The 22160-nt window shown below is 43.6% G+C and overlaps 1 protein-coding gene across 1 annotated transcript in view; it reads left to right on the top strand.

Moving 5' to 3' along the window:
- Positions 1 to 22160, top strand: part of HHAT (hedgehog acyltransferase) — a 363481-nt gene that overhangs the window by 135719 nt on the left and 205602 nt on the right. The window contains exon 8 of the mRNA XM_060010033.1: positions 10731 to 10881. Coding sequence (XP_059866016.1) covers positions 10731 to 10881 — 151 coding nt within the window. The remainder of the gene's footprint in view (positions 1 to 10730; positions 10882 to 22160) is intronic.

The following is a 22160-nucleotide window of genomic DNA, read 5'->3' as shown; positions in this document are numbered from 1 at the left end:
GCAGTTATTTGCTTCCTAAAGGGATTTTGTGGTTTCTTGAGGATTTGCAATAGAATACTTTAATTAGTAGTTAATTTCCAATTCTTTTTGCACATAGATTTTACAGACCACTTCTTCTGGGCAAAATGAGTTACACTGAAGCATCAAAATCCAAACAATAATCTACACCTGATCTCTACCTGCAGATTTGCTTTTTAGAGTTTTCAGGTCACTCAGCCCTGTGTAAATCTCCCTCCTTTCCCACATAACTTCATTAAGTCTTACTTAGCTGTGTGTGTAGTATTACTCTGTTTCTGCTGCGTGGGTTCTTCTTCCCTCACAGTTTTTGGATGGGGAGGGGCCTTTGCAGACTTATATAAACTCTTAATTCAGCATGTCTGTTCTGTTACATGACAATAGTCATTTTTAAAAAAGATTTTAAATATATTTTACCATTTAAAAATGCTTCTGGAACACTTTGATTTTACTTTAAGATCTATTTTGTGATGTATTTAATATTTTTATTGGACAATTATAATTTGATATTAAGTGTGATTTATTGTGGCTTATAGCCTTTTCCCTAAAGATGTTAACAATTTATAATTAAAGAGGATGGGAAAATAGGATTTAATATTCTATCCGGATAATTCTTTTCCCCCTAGCAATATACCTTTTCTTTGAAGAGAGGCATTTTGGTGCTTTAAACTCTAACAAGAAGAAAGTTTTGAAAACTAGATTTTGCATTAACTAGTATGCCCAAAGATTAAGCATTTTGGAAGGTAAACTTTCTGAGTTTCTCAGTTAATAACTACTTATTTTGATGCTATGAGGATCAGAATTCTCCCATCTGTGAATCCAGAGCTGCTCACCACAGCACATTTGTTTTTTGCATATCTTTGCTTACTGTGTGCTCCTTGAGGCTGGCTTCCAGAGGATCTTTAGAGCTCGGTCCCTGCCTGTTTATTTTCTGCTTGGAATACCTCCTTCAACTCCCTTTAGCAACTCGCTTGTTGTCCTGTCATCTGGTCTACCTCACACAGACTCTGTTCCGAGTCTGGTCTCAGAGTTGTATGTGAATCTAGTAAATGTGGTGACTTGGAAGCAGCAGATCCAGATTCAAGTCCTGACTCTGCTACTTTAGTGTGTGATCTTAAGCAAGCTTTGTAACCCTTTTTTGTGCCCAGGTTCCTGTCTATAAAATGTGGGTCGTTATAATACCCATGCCCACAGAGGGGTATGTTGTGAGAATTAAAAATGATGATGCATACCGCTCGGTATATAGAGAGAGCAAGTGCTTAATAATCAGTAGCTGCTGCTAGTATCCCAGAATGTATCTCAGAAACTAGTTTGTTGGTAAACTTGTCCTGGCAGTGAGACTATATTTTATACACACACACAAACACACACACACACACTTGAGATATTTCAAAAGTCATTAAAAATATAGTGAATATGTGTTTATCCATCACTTAGTTTAAAAAGTAAAGTATTACCAACACAGTTGAAGCCCCGTGGAGACGCCTCCTGATTGCCTTTCCCTTCCTCCTTCTAAACGGTAACCACTATCCTGAGTTTGGTGATTTTTGCTCTCATGTGTTTCTTTACGCTTTCACTACATATGTGACTATTGTTTTAAATGGCTGTTGGTAACGAATAGGGCATGTGGAAAATGAACTAGAGTTGTTTGAGGAGCCTCATGTAAAGGATGTTGTGGGTCCCATCCTCACAGTCGTAGGGAGAGAAGAAAGGGCAGAGCTCTGACTTACACCCTGTCAGGAGAGCCCAGGCCTTGGTTCCCTTGCTTGGCTGCTGCTCCGCCCCCCACCGGCATGGGGACCCACCTGAGGACTACAGCCTGGCCTCTGTGTCCTCTGCTGTACATCACTTAGAAAGAAATTGCGTGGCCAGAAAGTTACATCTCCAGGATCACTCTTGAACAACTTGAGTGTGTTCTTGTTCCATTTGGCATCCACCCTCTTGGCTCGCCTCCAGTTTGGGGGTTTGGGCGCTTTGATTACCATTCCTCTAGCCTCTCCAACTCATTGCCTTTTTTTTTTGACTCCTCCCAGCTCCTTGGTTTGGCATTACTTGCACTGAATACTCAGTATTTGCATTTCTAAGAAGCAGCCTTCTCTGAACTGCTTATGGGGGAGATGCAGCCTGGGTGCTGGGACCACCGTCCCTTCTTTTTGAGCCCTGGAGGGTCACCTGCTGGGCGTGGGTGACCTTGTCATCTACATGTACAGCCAGTTGTTTAGAGCATATTATTACTATAGTATGAGCAGGGAATCTCGTGATGCAAACCATGCCCCGGTAGATAAATGACAGGTATTCACGTTAGTTAGAGATTCAGCTCAGGATGATGTAGTGGATGAGTCTGAACTCATTACTGGCTCCAGCTGGTTTCTCCTTCAGTAGGTCAGTTATCCTGTGGAGCCCAGAAGGTGAGACACTGACTCCTACCTGGTGGGGCTGCAGGTTCAACTTCTAAATCCTTAGGTTTAGGTTGAAACTACAGAATTTGCTGTAGTTACTTATTGAATTCCTTTTATCTCCTTGGCCTCCGCAGGCTGGGCAAGGTTCATGAGCTCCGTCGGCGACATCTCTCACCAGCACGCTGTTCTTTCCTTCCTGACTTCAATGCTTGCTCTTCTGTAGCTCGTGGTAGCAATTCCTCAGTTTTGTTATCTCATGCCCTTCCCCTGTCAATCACGTTTACTGACTTGGTTTTCTTGGCACCAGTCCATCTTCTCCTCCTGACAAAGAGTGTTATGTAACCACTGCAAGGCAATAGCTATCTCTGCTTTAGTGTCTCTATGGGAACCTGTGAAATCATGGTAACTCTGACCACGGGTGTTGACCTTCCCAAGACGTGAGCTCCCCTTCCTCCTGATAACCCCAGCGGGAAGGGAAGAATTGCCAATTCTATCATGGCACTACTTCTCTTTAGGTTGTGGTTCCTGATCTGTATTCTTACTGACTGATCTTCATACTTCTAGTACTCACCCTGATCTTATATAGGAAAGGTTCTTTTTTTTAATTATTGTGGTAAGAATACTTAACATGAGATCTATGCTCTTACCACATTTTTAGGTGTAAAATACGGTACTGTTCACTGTAGGCATGAAAATTCTTATAAAGAACTTTATGTGTGAGGAAACTTTTATAAAATATCTAGGCTTCCTAATCCGAACAGACAATCACAGAATGGTTCACAAAATCTAGAATAGGTTAGATGTAGGCAAGATGAAAGTGACTGGAGTCATTTGCCTTGGAGCAGAAAAGGTCCAGGGTTGAGGTCAGGGTATGGACTGAGGCAGGAGCCTAGGACAGGCTGGAGATGGGAGTGTAGTGGTGGGTCAGGGTGGCACAAGCTGGTGGGGACAGATACGACAGTATGATAGTGCAGAGACAACATGCCTCCTGAAGCGGAGTGAAGCTGGAGCCAGTGCCTTTCACTGACTGTTGGCATCCCAAGGACAGGGCTCAGGCATGCAAAGATGGCAGCTCTGCAGCAGGCCAGCAGAGCCGAGGGACGTCTCTCTCCAATCCTCGGCAAACTGTGGCATAAGACATGACTTGACCCATTCTCTGGTTAGTGAAGGCTTTTCACTAGAGGGAGAGGTCATTGATTTTGGAAACAAGAGACCTGGGTTTTAAGATCCAGTGTTGATGACTCCTGAGACTTGAGGAGGTCATAATCCTTACAAATGTTTGTTTTTTTAAATCTGACAATGGGAGTAATACTTATGACCCAGGGTTGAATAAAAAATAGCAGTGGGTTAATATACATGAAAGTACATTTATTTTTTTCAGTGCATTTCTTCATTCAGCAAATACCCATTGGTCATATCCATGCTGTGTCAGACACTGCTTGGGGCTAAGGGGACGGAGGTGGAGAGGACAGCTGTGGCCCCTGCCCCATAGAGCTTACGGTGACCGGACTTCGCAGAAAGCTGTCCCACGTTATGTACTTGCAAGGAAGCATGTGACTGTTTTGGCTGGAGCTTTAGGGAAGACTTTGTGAAATAATGGCCTTAGGTGGGGCCTTAAAGAAGGATACAGTTTCAGCAGACAAAATGGAGAGGGGAGGACCTTTAGGCAGAGGAATGAGTGAGCAAAGAGAGAGTGAAGGGTGCAATTGGGTAAAATGAGTAGTTCCAGGGAGGAGAAGTGAGCTGGGCCTGACTCACTTTCCCCTTCACACCTACCCCCCCCCCCCAATATGAAATTCTTCATCTACTTGTTTGAGGACCAGAGCTGAGAGGAGGGGGAGATCCAAATGGGAGCCCATCACCAGCTGCTTTAGATCAGTTCAAATTACGGTGAGGTCATGTCAAATGCAGAGAGTATGGAGGGCTGGATAGGTAGGGGTGTCAATGGAGGAAGGGCTGAACTCAAGGGAACCCCAACATTTGGGACTTTTTCTCAGTTCCCATTCTCTTAGAACTCTTTGTAGAATTAATCTCCTCCTGTCTCGAAAGTCTACTCTGTTTCTGGTTTTGAGGGAGAGAAAGCCTCCTTCTCTTTGGACAAGTTGAGTTTGAGGCCCTTCCAGTTGGAGGTGGCCCACAGGTGGTAGAATTCACTACACATTCAGTCACTTGGAGGCAACAGCAAGCATAGACCTAGGACTTCTGGTTCTGTCTCCCTTCCCCGGCTTTGTTCTTGATGCTGGGAAGTCCCAGACCCACAGAGGATTCTTTTATTTGGTGGCAGGTCTGAACTTCAGTAGTGGCTTAGTCCTCAGAATAGAGGATTAAGATCTTAGAATATCAGTATACTTCCCAGAAAAACCCTGATACAAAGAGTTTTCATACTACGGGGTGAATGATCAATTTAGTTACTTTTCAAGGAAACATTTATTAAGCTTTAATTATAGGTCAGATATTAGGTGCTGGGAATGCAAGAGGCATATGATATAATTCCTGATCTTGAAAAGCTTGTGGTCTCGCAGAATGGGTACAACTGTGGTCTGGTGTGATAATCACAGCACAAACCATAGAACAAAGGATGATGACAGCCTGGAGAGAGCCGGGGGGCTGCATAGCTCACCCCCTTACCTTCAAGGTTTTGCTCAAATATCCTCTTTTCAATGAGGACCACCCTGACTCCCCTTTTAAAACATAGCAGCACCTGCCATCTCTGCATTCTGAGTTCCCTTACCCTGCTCAACAATTTTTATTTCTTTTTCCATTGCATTTATCACCCTCTGTCCCAGTGGGCTGTTGCTGAATAACAAACCATCCCCAAACTTAGTTGAAAACAGTGATTTCCTCTCTCTCACTCTTTCGTTGGTTGACAGGACTTGGTTGGGTAGTTCTTTTATTTATTTATTTATTTATTTAGTGTTACACGGGCCTCTCACTGCTGTGGCCTCTCCCGTTGCGGAGCACAGGCTCCGGACGCGCAGGCTCAGTGGCCACGGCTCACGGGCCCAGCCGCTCCGCGGCATGTGGGATCCTCCCGGACCGGGGCACGAACCCGTGTCCCCTGCATCGGCAGGCAGACTCTCAACCACTGTGCCACCAGGGAAGCCCGGTTGGGTAGTTCTTGCTTGGGGTCTCTCCTGTGGTTGCTGCCAGATATCAGCTCGTGCTGCAGGCATCTGAAGGTTCTACTGGGCAGGACATCGAAGGTGGCTCCTCACACGGTTGGCAATTGAGGCTGACTTGGCTGGGAGCTCAGCGGGTGCTGTCGTCTCGAGCATCTTCATGTGGCCTCTCTCCGTGGCTCAGGCATCTCGCAGCCTGGCAGCTGGATCCAGGAGTGAGCGTTCCAAAGGGCAGGAAGCAGAAGATGCCAGGCCGATGACAGGCTACACTTGGAATTGGAACAGCATCACTTTTTCTGAATCTCCTGGTCCTAGGACCTGCCCAGATTTACTTTTGCCGGGGGGAGTGGCAAGATTACATTACAGAAGGGCATGTGAGATGGAAGATATCATTGCAGCCACTGTTGGGGAATATGTTCTGCCATACTTCCTTAGTATCCATATAGAATTCATTTATTTTTATGTCTGTTTTTTGTTGAGTCCTGTTAAGATGTAAGCCCCATGAAGGCAGGAATGTCCACTGATGTATACCAAGCATCTACACCATACTAGGCATGTAATAATTACAACGAATAGTTTTAAGTGTTCTAACAAATTTGTCTAAGTCACTGTGTTCAGATTGTTCTAGACGTGAGGATTTTAATCCCACTCCTGATTTACATTATTTTCTGTCACTTTTAACACACTGTATACTCTATAAAGCAGGGATCTCATGTCTTTATTCAACACTGTATGGCTCAGTATGTGGTAAGCAGTTGGTGCTCAATAATTATATATTGAATTAATGCAAAATAAGTTATTGATTCCACTTGAAGCATAGGGAAGTTAAGAAGAGGCCGTATTGGAATTGGGGCCTGAAGGATAAATGGGATTTTGCCAGGGAACGGTGGGATAGGGCATAAAGGCAGAAGAAAACACCAAGTGCCAAGGGGAGAGATAAATGGCACTGTAATGAAACTGACCTGTGAGCTCCCTGAAGCCTGGGTCCCCACCTGGTCTGACCGCTAGTCTACTTCCCATAGCAACTAACTAGTGATTCAGTGGTCAGGTGCTCGGAACACGCTTGTTGAACGAATGAGTGTAACGTATGAACTCATCTATGACTTTTTTGGGAGGAAGGTGTTGGGTTAGGTTAAAACCAATCATAACTCCTGCGAGTAAGAAGATCTTTTAAATACAATCCTGGCAAAAATGTTTTAAAATATTTAAAAAAATAGCTAAATTTTGTATTTTTAAATATACTGAAAGTGAGTTCAATTTATGTATGTCAAATAACTTTCAATCAGAGTAGAGTCACTTGTATTCTTTTTTTTGAATTTTTATTGGAATTTAGTTGATTTACAGTGTTGTGTTAGTTTCTGCTGTACAGCAAAGTGAATCAGTTGTACATATACATACATCCACTCTTTTTTAGATTCTTTTCCCATATGGGTCATTACAGAGTATTGAGTAGAGTTCCCTGTGCTATACAGTAGGTCCTTCTTAGTTATCTATTTTAGATATGTCAATCCCAATCTCCCAGTTTATTCCTCCTCCCCCCTTTCCCCCCTGGTAACCATAAGTTTGTTTTTTTTTACATCTGTGACTCTATTTCTGTTTTGTACATAAGTACATTTGTACCATTTTTTAGATTCCACATATCAGTGATATCATATGATATTTTTCTTTCTTATGTTGCCTTCCAGCATATCATATTCCTAGTGGGAGATTGTTAATCCCTAGGGTTAGCCCTGAAACCTTGGGCCAAATCTTAAAAGGGAAAGACTAATCTTCAGGTCAAGGGGAAAGAAGAATGAGCCATGCGTCTTTCATAGGGATGATAGAAATCAACAGCAAGAGAGCAGAATTGTTCAACTCATGGGTTTAACACATGGGTTTAACACATTTTTTTTTCAGAAAGACTAAATACAGAAATCACAATTATAATGTTTTAACAACCACTATGCATCATTTCTTTTTCTATAAGCTTATGAACCAGTTACTAAAATGTCAAGGAGAAAGTTAAGCCTTTTGTATCTTAATCCATAAAAAAATACTCAATATCAGGTAAATGGGGCACTTGTTACATATTGATACATATGTGGCTTCTTGTGCTTTCCACCCATATTGGGGGAAAAAGTCCCCAATTGTGTTATCTTCAATTAGATCTAGCCACAGAGTTCTATTAGATACCTGTACAAAAGCAACCCTTTCCTTAGCCTAGTTCCATATGAAAGTACTAACGAATGGTGACGATTGTATGCAAATGGTGATTCACAAAAATGTAGATTCAGTTATGGATTTTAATTCATATGCCTCATATATAACAGCTGTACGAAAAAAATGTCAAATTAAAGGCAGCATTTGAGACGAGGAGCAGCCTGTTCTTCCTGATCTGGTATCCGTTAACAAGGAAAAGAAATCTCTGATGCTTCGTCTATAAAAGAGCTCTGGGTGGCCTTGACCATCCATGTTCAGTCTTCCATAGGTCCTTTGATACCTTCAGTTCTTCAGGCTGATCATTGTCAGATCTGGAAGCTTTGTGCCTTTTAATTAGTCATTCTTACTTCTGTCCTGCCTTTTGGTAGCTCTGAGACTTTTCTGGCTAGAGCCTGGTGGTTCATTTTGAAATACGTTATAGGTTCCCTCACTGCCATCTCAGCCAATGGAACTGATTTCTCCACCATTCAGGGTAGTCCTGTGCCCCCCAGCAAATGCTTTTAGGATGGTATTGTTAGCATATATATCCCTCTTCTTGTTGAATTTGTATCTACACACCCACACACACATATATATGTATTCACACACACACATGCACACACATCAACTTTTTTCTTGTCTCTTATCAGATACATCCAAGAAGGCTACCATTATATACCAGCCCTTCCAACAGATATGACTGTAGTCTGGCTTCCAAAAAGAACCTGTTTGACCACTCCCGAGTGGGACTGAGACGTGGTGATTCCTGGGGTTTTCTCCTTATAAGACATATGGCTGCTGAATTTGAACCACTGTTTGCCTTTGCCCAAATTGTATATTCAGAAAAGGGCTTCTGTGTTTCTGCTGGCACAGAGTTACTATTTATAGACACACATTCCATGGTAGTGATATCCTTTCAAAGATCCTCGTGTAACATCAAGAGGACCAGATAGTAATATCTTCTGCTAGTACTTCTTTAAGGCTTAGCTCTTTCCTTCAGACTATCCCATAGATAAGCTGGTCAGTGGCATCAGCCTGCCCTGCATTATTTCCCTGCACGCTGGGGAAGGTGAGTTTGGAGGTTGGACAGCACGTGGCCACTGGTCATCTACTCCAGGGTTTCCTCGTGCACTTTGCCCTTGGCCTTCTCCTTATGGGCACTGCTCTGGCAGACTCGCTTCACCTCCTCACGCTGCTGCTGAGGCCAGCAGTTTGCCCAGGTTTGTGGTGCCCCGTAGACCTATAGCCCAGATGCCCCATCCTCCTCTCAGGGTGAAGAGGTTGGAAGCAACTGGCCCAGAAGCCCACAGGGATGTGCCAATCAGTAGAGCATCCTGAGCTCCAGCTGGAGACGTGGGTCGCCCTCAGAGGGCGCAGGCGGAGGCCTGTGGCGCCAGAGTATGTGTCTCGGCCTCAGATCTCACCCTGCGCCCACACCCTGCATTCCTTTTGCTCCAGAAGGACACAGTTCTGGCCAAGAAGCTGCTGGTTCTTATAGCTTGGGGCCCTTATGTTTTTTTTTTAATAGCTTTATTGTGATAGAGTTCACATATCATACAATCCATCCATTTAAAGTGTACAACTCAATGCCTTTTAGTATATCACAGATATGTGCAAATATCACCACCACCAATTTTAGAACATTTTCATTACCTCAGAAAAAGCCCCTACCATTTAGCCACCACCCCCCATAATCTTGCTCTCCAGCCCCTCAGTGCTAAGGAACTAGTAATCAACTTTCTGTCTCTATTTCTGTTTTTGTTTCCCTCTTCTGGACTTGCATATGAATGGAATCATGTAATATGTGGCCTTTCGTGGCTCACTTCACTTAGCATGTTGTTTTCAAGATTCATGTTGCAGCATGTATCAGTACTTCATTTCTTTCTTTCTTTTTTAAAATTTATTAATTTTGGGCTGCATTCGGTCTTCATTGTTGCGCACGGCCTTTCTCTATTTGTAGCGAGCGGGGGCTACTCTTTGTTGCGGTGTGCGGGCTTCTCATTGCAGTGGCTTCTCTTGTCGTGGAGCACGGGCTCTAGGTGCATGGGCTTCGGTAGTTGCAGCATGCGGGCTCAGTAGGTATGGCTCACGGGCTCTAGAGCTCAGGCTCAGTTGTTGTGGTGCATGGGCTTAGTTGCTCCAGGGCATGTGGGATCTTCCTGGACTAGGGCTCGAACCCGTGTCCTCTGCATTGGGAGGCGGATTATTAACCACATTATTGGGTGAATAATGCTGCTATGAACATTCAGGTACAAGTTTCTATGTGGACCCCTGTTTTCATTTCTCTTGGGTATATACCCAAGAGTGGAATTGCTGGGTCATATGGTAACTGTATGTTTAATCATTTAAGAACTGACAAATGTTTTCTAAAGTGGCCGCATCAGGACTTCCCTGGTGGTCCAGTGGTTAAGACTCTGCACTTCCACTGCAGTGTGCATGGGTTTGATCCCTGGTCAGGGAACTAAGATCCCCCATGCTGTGTGGCGTGGCCAAAAAGAAAAGTGGCCACATCATTTTACATTCCTACCAACAGTGTATGATGGTTCTAGTTTCTCTGCATCTTTGCCCCCTTGTTGATCTGACTTTATGCTTCTAACCATCCTAGTGGGTGTGAACTCACGTGAGGTTTTGAAAGGATTTGGGAAGGATTTTTCCTTTCTAATAGTTTTTAATGCCATATATATATATATATATATATATATATATATATTTATTTATTTATTTATTTACATATCTGTGTATTTTTAAAGTGTGCCCTTTTCTAGCATTTGTAAAAGCATGACGGTTAAGAGGTCCTGTTGCCTGTCACAATAATAAAGGAGATTTCAGTATTTGTTAATGCCAAAATATCATTGCCCAGAACCGACATGGGAGACTTGTTAAATGTGTGAGTTGCGGGGAGGGGAGGGGAGTGGTCGGAGAAGCGGGAGCAGGTAGTGTGTTTCTGGAGCCTTGCATCTTTCCCAGGAGATTGCTCCACTTCTTGTCGCTGTGTCTCACAGGCCCCTCTGTCTTTCAGGAGGACTGGCGTTGGCCCAAGTGCTCTTCTTCTATGTGAAGTACTTGGTGCTCTTTGGTGTCCCAGCTCTGCTCATGCGCCTGGATGGACTCACGCCACCGCCTCTCCCTCGCTGTGTGAGCACCATGTTCAGTTTCACGGGGATGTGGAGGTCAGTGGCTTGGTTTATTAAGGCCCTTCAGGGACATCCAGTGGGAGGACCCATGGCTTGGCCAGCTTCAGAGCGCCTGGGCCACCATCCTTTCTCTGCCCTTCACTCAAGTCGCGTTTGGCCCTTCGGTTTTTTTAATCTGTGTAACAGGATGGCAATCCATGTTTTCTGACCCTCTCAAAAATATTGTCAGGCTATGAAAATTGTGAGGTAAGAAACTTTCTCACCAAGTTTGTGTACAGATACACAAAGGGCTATGTCTAAAGCGGTTTTTTACTAACTTGGGACATGACATATATATATATATATTTTTTTTAATTAATTAATTTATTTTTGACTGCACTGGGTCTTTGTTGCTGCGCTCGGGCTTTCTTTAGTTGCAGTGAGCAGGTGCTACTCTTCGTTGCGGTGCGCGGGCCTCTCACTGCGGTGGCATCTCCCGCTGCAGAGCACGGGCTCCAGGCTCGCGGGCTTCAGTAGTTGTGGCTCGTGGGCTCCAGAGCGCAGGCCTAGAGGTCGTGGTGCACGGGCCTAGTTGCTCCGTAGCACATGGGATCTTCCCAGACCAGGGCTCAAACTCGTGTCCTCTGCGTTGGCAGGCAGACTCATAACCACTGTGTCACCAGGGAAGCCCCCATGACGTATATTTTGATGATTTCATCGCTGTCTGTTTTTCTTGAAAATAACGTCTTTGTATGTGGGACTGTAGATTAAAAAAATAGACTTAGGTTAATAGCACAGGCCAGGGCATTTACGAGCTCTGAGATCCAGGGCAACTTACTAAATCTAGGTTTCAGTTTTCTTATCTCTTACATGGTAATAATAATGGTAATGATAATAATAATACTCATCTCTAAAAGCTGTTTTGAAGATTAAATAAGCTAAAATGTACGTTGAAAGCATCTGGCACATAGTAGGTGTTTACAGACGTTAGCTTTCATCCTTATTTATTTGTTTGTTTGTTTAGTTTTTGGCTGTGTTGGGTCTTCATTGCTGCACGAGGGGTTTCTCTAGTTGCAGCGAGCAGGGGCTACTCTTCGTTGTGGTGCATGGGCTTCTCATTGTGGTGGCTTCTCGTTGCGGAGCACAGGCTCTAAGTGTGCGGGGCTTCAGTAGTTGCAGCATGTGGGCTCAGTGGTTGCGGAGCACAGGCTCTAGGTTGCAAGGGTTTCAGTAGCTGTGGCTCGTGGGCTCTAGAGCGCAGGCTCAGTAGTTGTGGCGCACGGGCTTAGTTGCTCCGCGGCATGAGGGATCTTCCTGGACCCGGGATCGAACCTGTGTCCCCTGCATTGGCAGGCGGATTCTTAACCACTGCGCCACCAGGGAAGTCCCTAGCCTTATATCATTCCTACGCTCATGCACTTGGCTACACAGGTGCTTCTCCTGAGTTTTCTTAGTCTTCTTGATTTTGCCCCATAAACGTATAGTTGCCCTGGAGTCTTTGTTCTCAAAGATCCCTCAGCTCCCCCTGCCATTTCTGATTGTTGTTCTCCAGATGGGCTTGCTTGCCACTGTGTTTTATTATCACTTGCAGTGTGGAACAAGTGGCCGGCTGGCTCTTGCAATTGCAAAGCTAATGTAAGAACCTCAGGCTGAGGACTTGCACATCTGTGGGAGGCAATACCTACTTCAACTGTGCTCCTTAGAAGCCTCCATTCGCTTCACCCGAGTCCTGGCCCTGCTCAGAAAATCCATCCTGGCTCATCCAGTCTTATATTTCATCTCTGAGCTTAGTGAATATTGTTATATCAATGATGCTCTTGGAAAGGGGGTAGACAGCATGCAACAAACATCCTGGTTTTCCATAGTAATTTATTATGGAGGCTGAATTGATCTAAGCCTCTTGTACACATTTTATTTTTGGTCCACTTTGCTTCTTGGGGTTAGAAATGTCATGTGATTATTGTAAGGAATGTCAAGTAATTGCTTTGATTTGTCTTTTTTTTTTAACATCTTTATTGGAGTAAATTACTTTACAATGGTGTATTAGTTTCTGCTTTATAACAGAGTGAATCAGTTATACATATACATATGTTCCCATATCTCTTCCTTCTTGCGTCTCCCTCCCTCCCACCCTCCCTATCCCACCCCTCTAGGTGGTCACAAACCACCGAGCTGATCTCCCTGTGCTATGTGGCTGCTTCCCACTAGCTATCTGTTTTACATTTGGTAGAGTATATATGTCTATGCTACTGTCTCACTTTCTCACAGCTTACCCTTCCCCTCCCCATATCCTCAAGTCCATTCTCTGGTAGGTCTGCGTCTTTATTCCCATCTTACCCCTAGGTTCTTCATGACTTTTTTTTTTTTTCTTAGATTCCATATATATGTGTTAGCATACGGTATTTGTTTTTCTCTTTCTGATTTACTTCGCTCTGTATGACAGACTCTAGGTCCATCCACATCACTACAAATAACTCAATTTCATTTCTTTTTATGGCTGAGTAATATTCCATTGTATATATGTGCCACATCTTCTTTATCCATTTATCTGATGATGGACACTTAGGTTGCTTCCATCTCCTGGCTATTGTAAATAGAGTTGCAATGAACATTTTGGTACATGACTCTTTTTGAATTATGATTTTCTCAGGGTATATGCCCAGTAGTGGGATTGCTGGGTTGTATGGTAGTTCTATTTGTAGATTTTTAAGGAACCTCCATACTGTTCTCCATAGTGGCTGAACCAATTCACATTCCCACCAGCAGTGCAAGAGTGTTCCCTTTTCTCCACACCCTCTCCAGCATTTATTGTTTCTAGATTTTTTGATGATGGCCATTCTGACCGGTGTGAGATGATATCTCATTGTAGTTTTGATTTGCATTTCTCTAATGATTAATGATGTTGAGCATTCTTTCATGTGTTTGTTGGCAATCTGTATATCTTCTTTGGAGAAATGTCTATTTAGGTCTTCTGCCCATTTTTGGATTGGGTTGTTTGTTTTTTTTGTTATTGAGCTGTATGAGCTGCTTGTAAATTTTGGAGATTAATCCTTTGTCAGTTGCTTCATTTGCAAATATTTTCTCCCATTCTGAGGGTTGTCTTTTGGTCTTGTTTATGGTTTCGTTTACTGTGCAAAAGCTTTTAAGTTTCATTAGGTCCCATTTGTTTATTTTTATTTCCATTTCTCTAGGAGGTGGGTCAAAAAGGATCTTGCTGTGATTTATGTCATAGAGTGTTCTGCCTATGTCTTCCTCTAAGAGTTTTATAGTGTCTGGCCTTACATTTAGGTCTTTAATCCATTTTGAGCTTATGTTTGTGTATGGTGTGAGGGAGTGTTCTAATCTCATACTTTTACATGAACCTGTCCAGTTTTCCTGGCACCACTTATTGAAGAGACTGTCTTTTCTCCACTGTACATTCCTGCCTCCTTTATCAAAGATAAGGTGACCATAGGTGCGTGGGTTTATCTCTGGGCTTTCTATCCTGTTCCATTGATCTATATTTCTGTTTTGGTGCCAGTACCATACTGTCTAGATTACTGTAGCTTTGTAGTATAGTCTGAAGTCAGGGAGCCTGATTCCTCCAGCTCCATTTTTCATTCTCAAGATTGCTTTGGCTATTTGGGGTCTTTTGTGTTTCCATACAAATTGTGAAATTTTTTGTTTAGTTCTGTGAAAAATGCCAGTGGCAGTTTGATAGGGATTGCATTGAATCTGTAGAGTGCTTTGGATAGTAGAATCATTTTCACAATGTTGATTCTTCCAATGCAAGAACACGGTATATCTCTCCATCTATTTGTGTCATCTTTAGTTTCTTTCATCAGTGTCTTATAATTTTCTGCATACAGATCTTTTGTCTCCTTACGTAGGTTAATTCCTAGATATTTTATTCTTTTTGTTGCAGTGGTAAATGAGAGTGTTTTCTTAATTTCACTTTCAGATTTTTTATCATTAGTGTATAGGAATGCCAGAGATTTCTGTACATTACCTTTGTATCCTGCTACTCTACCCAATTCATTGATTAGCTCTAGTAGTTTTCTGGTAGCATCTTCAGGATTCTCTATGTATAGTATCATGTCATCTGGAAACAGTGACAGCTTTACTTCTTCTTTTCTGATTTGGATTCTTTTTATTTCTTTTTCTTCTCTGATAGCTGTGGCTAAAACTTCCAAAACTATGTTGAATAATAGTGGTGAGAGTGGGCAACCTTGTCTTCTTCCTGATCTTAGTGGAAATGGTTTCAGTTTTTCACCATTGAGGACGATGTTGGCTGTGGGTTTGTCATATATGGCCTTTATTATGTTGAGGAAAGTTCCCTCTATGCCTACTTTCTGCAGGGTTTTTATCATAAATGGGTGTTGAATTTTGTCAGAAGCTTTCTCTGCATCTGTTGAGATGATCATATGGTTTTTCTCCTTCAATTTGTTAATATGGTGTATCACGTTGATTGATTTGCATATATTGAAGAATCCTTGCATTCCTGGAATAAACCGCACTTGATCCATGGTGTATGATCCTTTTAATGTGCTGTTGGATTCTGTTTGCTAGTATTTTGTTGAGGAGTTTTGCATCTATGTTCATCAGTGATATTGGCCTGTAGTTTTCTTTCTTTTTGACATCTTTGTCTGGTTTTGGTATCAGAGTGATGGTGGCCTCACAGAATGAGTTTGGGAGTGTTCCTCCCTCTGCTATATTTTGGAAGAGTTTGAGAAGGATAGGTGTTAGCTCTTCTCTAAATGTTTGATAGAATTCGCCTGTGAAGCCATCTGGTCCTGGGCTTTTGTTTGTTGGAAGATTTTTAATCACAGTTTCAATTTCAGTGCTTGTGATTGGTCTGTTCATATTTTCTATTTCTTCCTGGTTCAGTCTTGGAAGGTTTTGCATTTCTGCGAATTTGTCCATTTCTTCCAGGTTGTCCATTTTATTGGCATAGAGTTGCTTGTAGTAATCTCTCATGATCCTTTGTATTTCTGCAGTGTCAGTTGTTACTTCTCCTTTTTCATTTCTAATTCTATTGATTTGAGTCTTCTCCCTTTTTTTCTTGATGAGTCTGTTTAATGGTTTATCAATTATGTTTATCTTCTCAAAGAGCCGGGTTTTACTTTTATTGATCTTTGCTATCATTTCCTTCATTTCTTTTTCATTTATTTCTGCTCTGATCTTTATGATTTCTTTCCTTCTGCTAACTTTGGGGTTTTTTTGTTCTTCTTTCTCTAATTGCTCTAGGTGCAAGGTTAGGTTGTTTATTTGAGATGTTTCCTGTTTCCTAAGGTAGGATTGTATTGCTATAAACTTCCCTCTTAAAACTGTAATTTGTCTTTAATTATTTCATCAAATATCATAGGTTGCCTGGCTTTAATGGCAAGTTTAGGAAAGGGGCTCTCTCTGTAGCTAGGGGGCCAGGAAGTGGTTCTGTTTGAAAGGTGAGCCTCGTTGGAAGGCTCTGTTCACTTTTGACCTGCTCATAAAAGTAATTTACTGAACAGACGGGTTGGGACCTAGCATGGCCTGGGGGACATGTGATGAATGCCTTGTGGGCACCCAGCGCGGTTCCTCTGCCTCCTTGGTGTGAATGATTGCTCTCATGCATTTCTTGGAAGCACATTCTCCTAAAGGGCTTCTCCACTGTTGGCTGGGATAATAAAAAAATCCTTGACTCTTGGCATGCATGCTGGCTCCAGGCGAGTGAATTAAGTATTTTATTTTTTGTCCAGGATCCTCTGTTATAGACAAACCACTGAGGTGGAGAAAGTATATCTGCCAAGACCTTTGTCATTCTTGTTTGGAACCAGACTCAAATAGTGTAAACACCAGCTTGTTGAAACCCTCCCTCCTCCCTCTCTGTTACTGTGCGGGCAAGAGAGTAATAATGAAAAGTTACTCTGAGGGGGGGCTCTGGGGTGACTGCTTGGAGTGATGTGATTCTAAAGGGCGGTGCTCACAAGGGCATGGGATGAAGCAGCAGACATGGTCTTTCCTGGTGGTGACCTAGACTTGTATCCTGGCTTCCTTTAGCAGGCATGGGTGTAGATCTGCCCCTTCATGTTTGTTTCAGTTTCTTGAAGGGTTTTCTGGTTTGCCAGCTACATGTGGAAACGCTTGGGCCTTCATTCTTTGTACAATAACTGTTCCACATTAAGTAGTTGAATTTAGGAAGGGAGATGAACTCTTTTTGAGCAATTCGGTGCCCAATTTAAGGTTCAGAAGAAGTAGTTTTTTAAGTGAAAAAAGAAAGAATAAAAATTGTAGATTCTCCTTTGCACTATTTATGACGTTCCTCCACCCTTAGTTTACGATGCTCATAGTCAGGATCTGGTCGCGTAACCCTGCAGTGGTCCTGGTCCCCATTCTCTAACTTTTTCTCCGTAAGAAGGCATGCCAAAGGAAAATAAAATTTCCAATCTGTAGTTTCTATTTATATCTAATATTTCTGGGCCATCATTGAGGCATTGCTGTAGACAGGGCATTGCTCCCCCTTCCTGGGTTAAGGTTCGAGAGGAATTGAGTCATGAGCAGCTGTGAACGCTGGTGATGCAGCTCATTCTGCGGGGCTGTGGCAGCCACTCACCCAGTGACGCAAAGGGCAAGGTGGATGGGAAGTGGAGGGAAGAGATTTAAAACCAATCTCCGGAGATTGTTTAATGGCTACCTAAGCTTCTAGAACATCCACACTGAATGAGGTTTACAACTGAGGATGAGAGATGGAGTTTTAGCCTCCTATTTGAAAGGAGCCTTACACACCTGAACACGGTGCTGACTGATTGCACCATCTTTCAGCCCCCTTAGCAGTGAGAGAAGACTTGAAGCTGGCAGCTGACCGTATCAGAGGAATCTGAGCTCTACATTACAGAAGAGATGAAACTGGCCATCAGCAGAGAGATAATGTTCCCTGACATGATAGTTCAAATTGATCGTGAAAAATTGCTATTTGCCCAGATGGCCCAAACGTAAAAGTTAGGACCTGATGTGTTTATTTTTTTTTTTCCTTCTAGCTCTTCTGTTTCGTGTAATTCTTGCTCAGATATTTGCAGGCAGAACAAACCCCTAAGGAGTGTGTGTATTCCCGCTTGTGTGATTTTTCTGTGGCTGTACAGACATGAGAAATTGAGAATTTTCTGCTTAATTTGGGGGGGTTTCAGGTTTTAATTTAGGTAGGCTGAGATCTGTAATGAGCATCTTTTTCCAGGAGTCATTAAAGATGACATTGCGTGTCTGAGGTTCCAAATTAGAAACCTGATCATGTTCTTCTGATTTGATTTCTAGCTATGGAAGCAAAGTGTGCAAAGTGATAGAATTTCCCATGGTGGCTGGTGAGTTATGGGTCAATTTCAATTATCTCAGGAATCTCGCACAGCTTGCCCTCTGCATTTCTTCAACTATGATGCTCTCAGGTCTTCACAGGCAAATTCATGCATCACTGCTTATCCCAGAGGGATCTGGGTGCTGTTGGTGGCTACTAGACTTTAATGTATGGGGACATCTTTGGGCTGGGGATGGGAGGAATCCGAGCCTCCTTTTTCAGTGGGGCATTGATTGCATGAACTGTTAGGTCAATAGAAGAATTTAGGTCCCCAGATGGAGAGTTGGTCCAGGCCTGCAGTAGATGATTAAAAAACAGCTACACAAACTGCCGACTTTGTATGAGTCCTGGCCTTGTGTGAGTCCTGCCTTTGAATCACGTTTAACCTCAAGTTGCGGGGCAGGATGGCAAGCGTGGAGTTTGTGAAATACACACCGTATCTACCAGCATTGTTGGGGGGAAAGCAGGGAAATTATGAACATAAAGGAGAAAGGATGCTTCTTAACAGGTGCTGTTAATAAGAGTTCACTTGTTTTTTGGAGGCAACGTAGTAACTAAGAGTTTCCTACGCCACATACTAGCTGTGTGATTTGGGCAAATGATTAAAAGTCTCTGGGCCAATCTTTTTGTTTCTAAAATGGAGATAATAATAGCCCTTGCCTCCTCGTGGTGACATGAGGGTTGATTGAGCCTGGGGTATAGTCGTTCCTCAGGAAGTGGTAGCTTCTTACTTTTCTGCACTTGAAAATCTAACAAAGCCAGAGGTGACTGAGAGATGGGCCGGGTTGGGGAAGCAGTGGATGAGACTGGCTGAAGAGAGGCTCTGGCCCAGCTCTGAGCCTGAGATGTGACAATTCAGAGATACAGACTGTGGTGGAAAAGAGACGGGCTCTGCCCTCAGGAGGGAGCTTGGTCAGGTTACTTTTACCTCAGTTTCCTCCTCTGTTAAATGAAAGACAGACTCTCGTCACTAGATGATGTCTATGGTCCCTTGCAGTTCTACCATTATATTAGCCCCAGCCCCACTGGATGGAGATGACCACCAGTATCCTCGCGCTAAAATACTCCCACCCCTCCCCCACCCGTGTAATTGGGCAGGTGATTTAACCTCCTTATGCCTGTGTTTTCTGAGGTATCAAAATGGGGCGAATCATAGTGTTTGCGTCACTGGGGAGGTGCAAGGGTGAAGTGAGACCATGTGCTGAAGCAGTGAACGCAAGCAGGCACACTGTAGACATCAACACGTTAGCTAATAATCAGAATTGCAGACAGGAGAGTAAAGGCTGCACTGTTTGTTTTTTAATTTCTCAGAAAAGAAAGGCCTGATCGGGTGGCTGGGTGAGGATGTGGCAAGTGGGGGTGGAGGGCGATATGTGGGAGGCGTGGATTTCAAAATGGAAGCACGGGGGTCCCTGAAATCTAGACCATCGCGACCTCCCCTTCACCCCTGCGGGAATTCTTTTTGCAAATAGTTTCCAGCTGCGGGCCATTCGTATTCTCTCACATTTTGGATACCTCTCTTAGTCTACCCTTCTCTCTTCTGAATCCCAACAGACTCAGAAAACATATTTTCTTTCTTCTTCCATTCATATTTCAAAAATCCTCTTACCTTTTCCTCCAAGCACAGACTTCTGTAAATCAAAGCAGAAATGGGATGTCAAGTTGAGACAGATTTTGTGAGCCATCATATGTTTTGCTTCCCGGATTTATTTTTACTTCAAAGACAGTTGCTCTGCTCCTCTCTCCATTTTTCCCTGTGTGGAGAGTGTTTTCAGTTCACGTATTACTGAGCGAACCCTCAAACTTTTTAGAGTACGAAGCGCTTTGATGCAGGAAACACCAGGGCATCTTCAAACAGAAGGCTTTCATTGGTCACCCGGTCACCAGAGCCCAGACGTGGAGTCTGACTGCCTGCATTTGAATCCTGCCTCTGTTCCTCATTACCCAGTGACCCCCCTCTGTGCCTCAGTTTCCTTCTCTGGAAAATGGGGATATTATAATACTCATCTCTGGGAACTAAGACCCTGTACTTGTCATGCAGCAGCCATGCTCCACAGTAGATGTCTCCTTACTTGTTCATATCCCAGCAGACTATAAGCTCTTTGAGGGCAATGATCAGATCTTGTTTTGTTCAGTGCTGTGTCCCCAGCACCCTCCCTGGTTCCCAGCATGTAGTGGGCACTCGGGAAATATGTGCTGAATGGGTGAATAGTCACTCTTCTCTGTAATTCTGGACACTAAATTTGGACACTAAAGGTCTGAAGAGCAAGATTTTTCAAATAGTTTGATCTGGTGTTTGAGCAGTTGCTCTGTGTCGCTGGCACTGACACACCGTGACCACTGTCAATACCCCACCCTCTCTGTCTCCCTGTTTTTCTCGTTAAATGTGTGTACATGGCTTGCCAAAATACTGTGTCTGCTTGCAGTTTTCCTGAGAATGAATCTGCCTTGTGAGGAAGGAGGGATGTACGCCTTTCTCACTTAATTACTGTCATTATTTTATCTGACATTGTGCCACGTCCTTGATACCAGATGAGGGAGAACGTTGCAAACTTACAGGAAGAAAAGAGATTCCATTCAGACTTTGATGTGAGAGAGGAGTTTGACAACTGTTTCTCTTTGGAGATAGGATTTTTCCGAGGGAGGGGCTACGATGGAGAACGCGGAACAGGACTTGGAGGGAAGTGCTTCGAAAACATGTCCTCACGACGAATACAGCTGACCCCTGAGCAGCTCAGGGGTTGGGGCGCCGACCCTCCTGACAGTTGGAAATCCACGTATAATTTATGGTCGGTCCTCTGTATCCATGGTTCTGTGGTTCCGCATCCTTGGATTCAGTCCGCCTCGGACCAAATAGTACTGTAGTATTTACTATTGAAAGAAATCCGAGGATAAGTGGACCCACAGAGTTCAAACCCGTGTTGTTCAAGGGTCAACAGGTATGGCAGGAGTAATAATAATAATAGAGGCAGTGGCAGCAAACAGTGCGTACATCACGCCAGGCACATTTCTAAATGCTTTTATAGATCTAACTTATGTAATCCTCACAAAACTCCTACGTTGTAGCTTCTGTTATCCCCACTTTACAAATGATGAAACTGATGGAATCACACACCTTAAATCCTTAAATCACACTGCTAGTTAGTGGTGGAGCTGGGATTTGAACCCGACACATGGCTGTAGCATCTGTGCTCAGAATCACCGCCTTTCACTGTCTCCAGTGAAATGGAGCTGAAGTGGATTCCTCCTCCAGGGTCTGGAATGTAAGGCTTGTGTGACAGGCTCTGGAACTCAGGGATACTTGAGAATGACGATGGCTTTTGTACTGACTCCCTAGAAAGGGAGATGGTGCAGGGGGTGAGGGGAGGGGGCCGTCGGGCAGCGGGTCGGCCTCTATGTACCAAAGGGATGAGGAGACAGGGAGTTGCCATTTAACCCTGAGTAACTGACCAAGGGAATGGTGTGGGGTCCACGGGGTTTCTGTTCTTACGTTACATCCCTTACGTTACAAATGGCGATCCAGAAGTGGCTGCCTCAGTGGAGGTGGGAAGGGGGCCACATAAAAACTGGACTTCGTTTCTCCTGCCAGTGTCTCCTCCTCCTGTGCCCCCTGGCACGTGGCCACCTTGATGGCTGTCCTCCCCCTCCTGCTCTGTTTCTTTGTCTTACATCAGGCTGGGTCAGACCCTCTTTGTCAACAAGGATGGAGAATCGTCCCACATCTGCCAGCCGGGAACCTTATGGGCACTTAGCACTCTCTTGTTTCTAATTCATGCCCTCCCTTTAGCAAACCCTTGTTGCTTTTTGCCCCACCTCCGTTCTGAGGATTAAATTAAAAGTGCAACCTGCTGTTTCCCTGAAATGTTTATAGGCATTTTGATGTATCAGTTTTACGTTTGTATGCGGTCAGGTCTCTCCTTATTTTCCTGTGTAGTTTCTGCCTTTGGTGATAATCTGAGGAAGTCCATTTGACATTTACTAACTTTTATATAAGGCAAGAATCCTTCATTTGGGGATCCGTAAGCTACTGAAAGAG

The sequence above is a fragment of the Delphinus delphis genome, chromosome 1, assembly GCF_949987515.2.
Source record: "Delphinus delphis chromosome 1, mDelDel1.2, whole genome shotgun sequence".
Classification (NCBI taxonomy): Eukaryota; Metazoa; Chordata; class Mammalia; order Artiodactyla; family Delphinidae; genus Delphinus; species Delphinus delphis.
The sequence above is the reverse complement of the archived record's forward strand: the minus strand, read 5'-3'. Positions and strand labels throughout refer to the sequence as shown.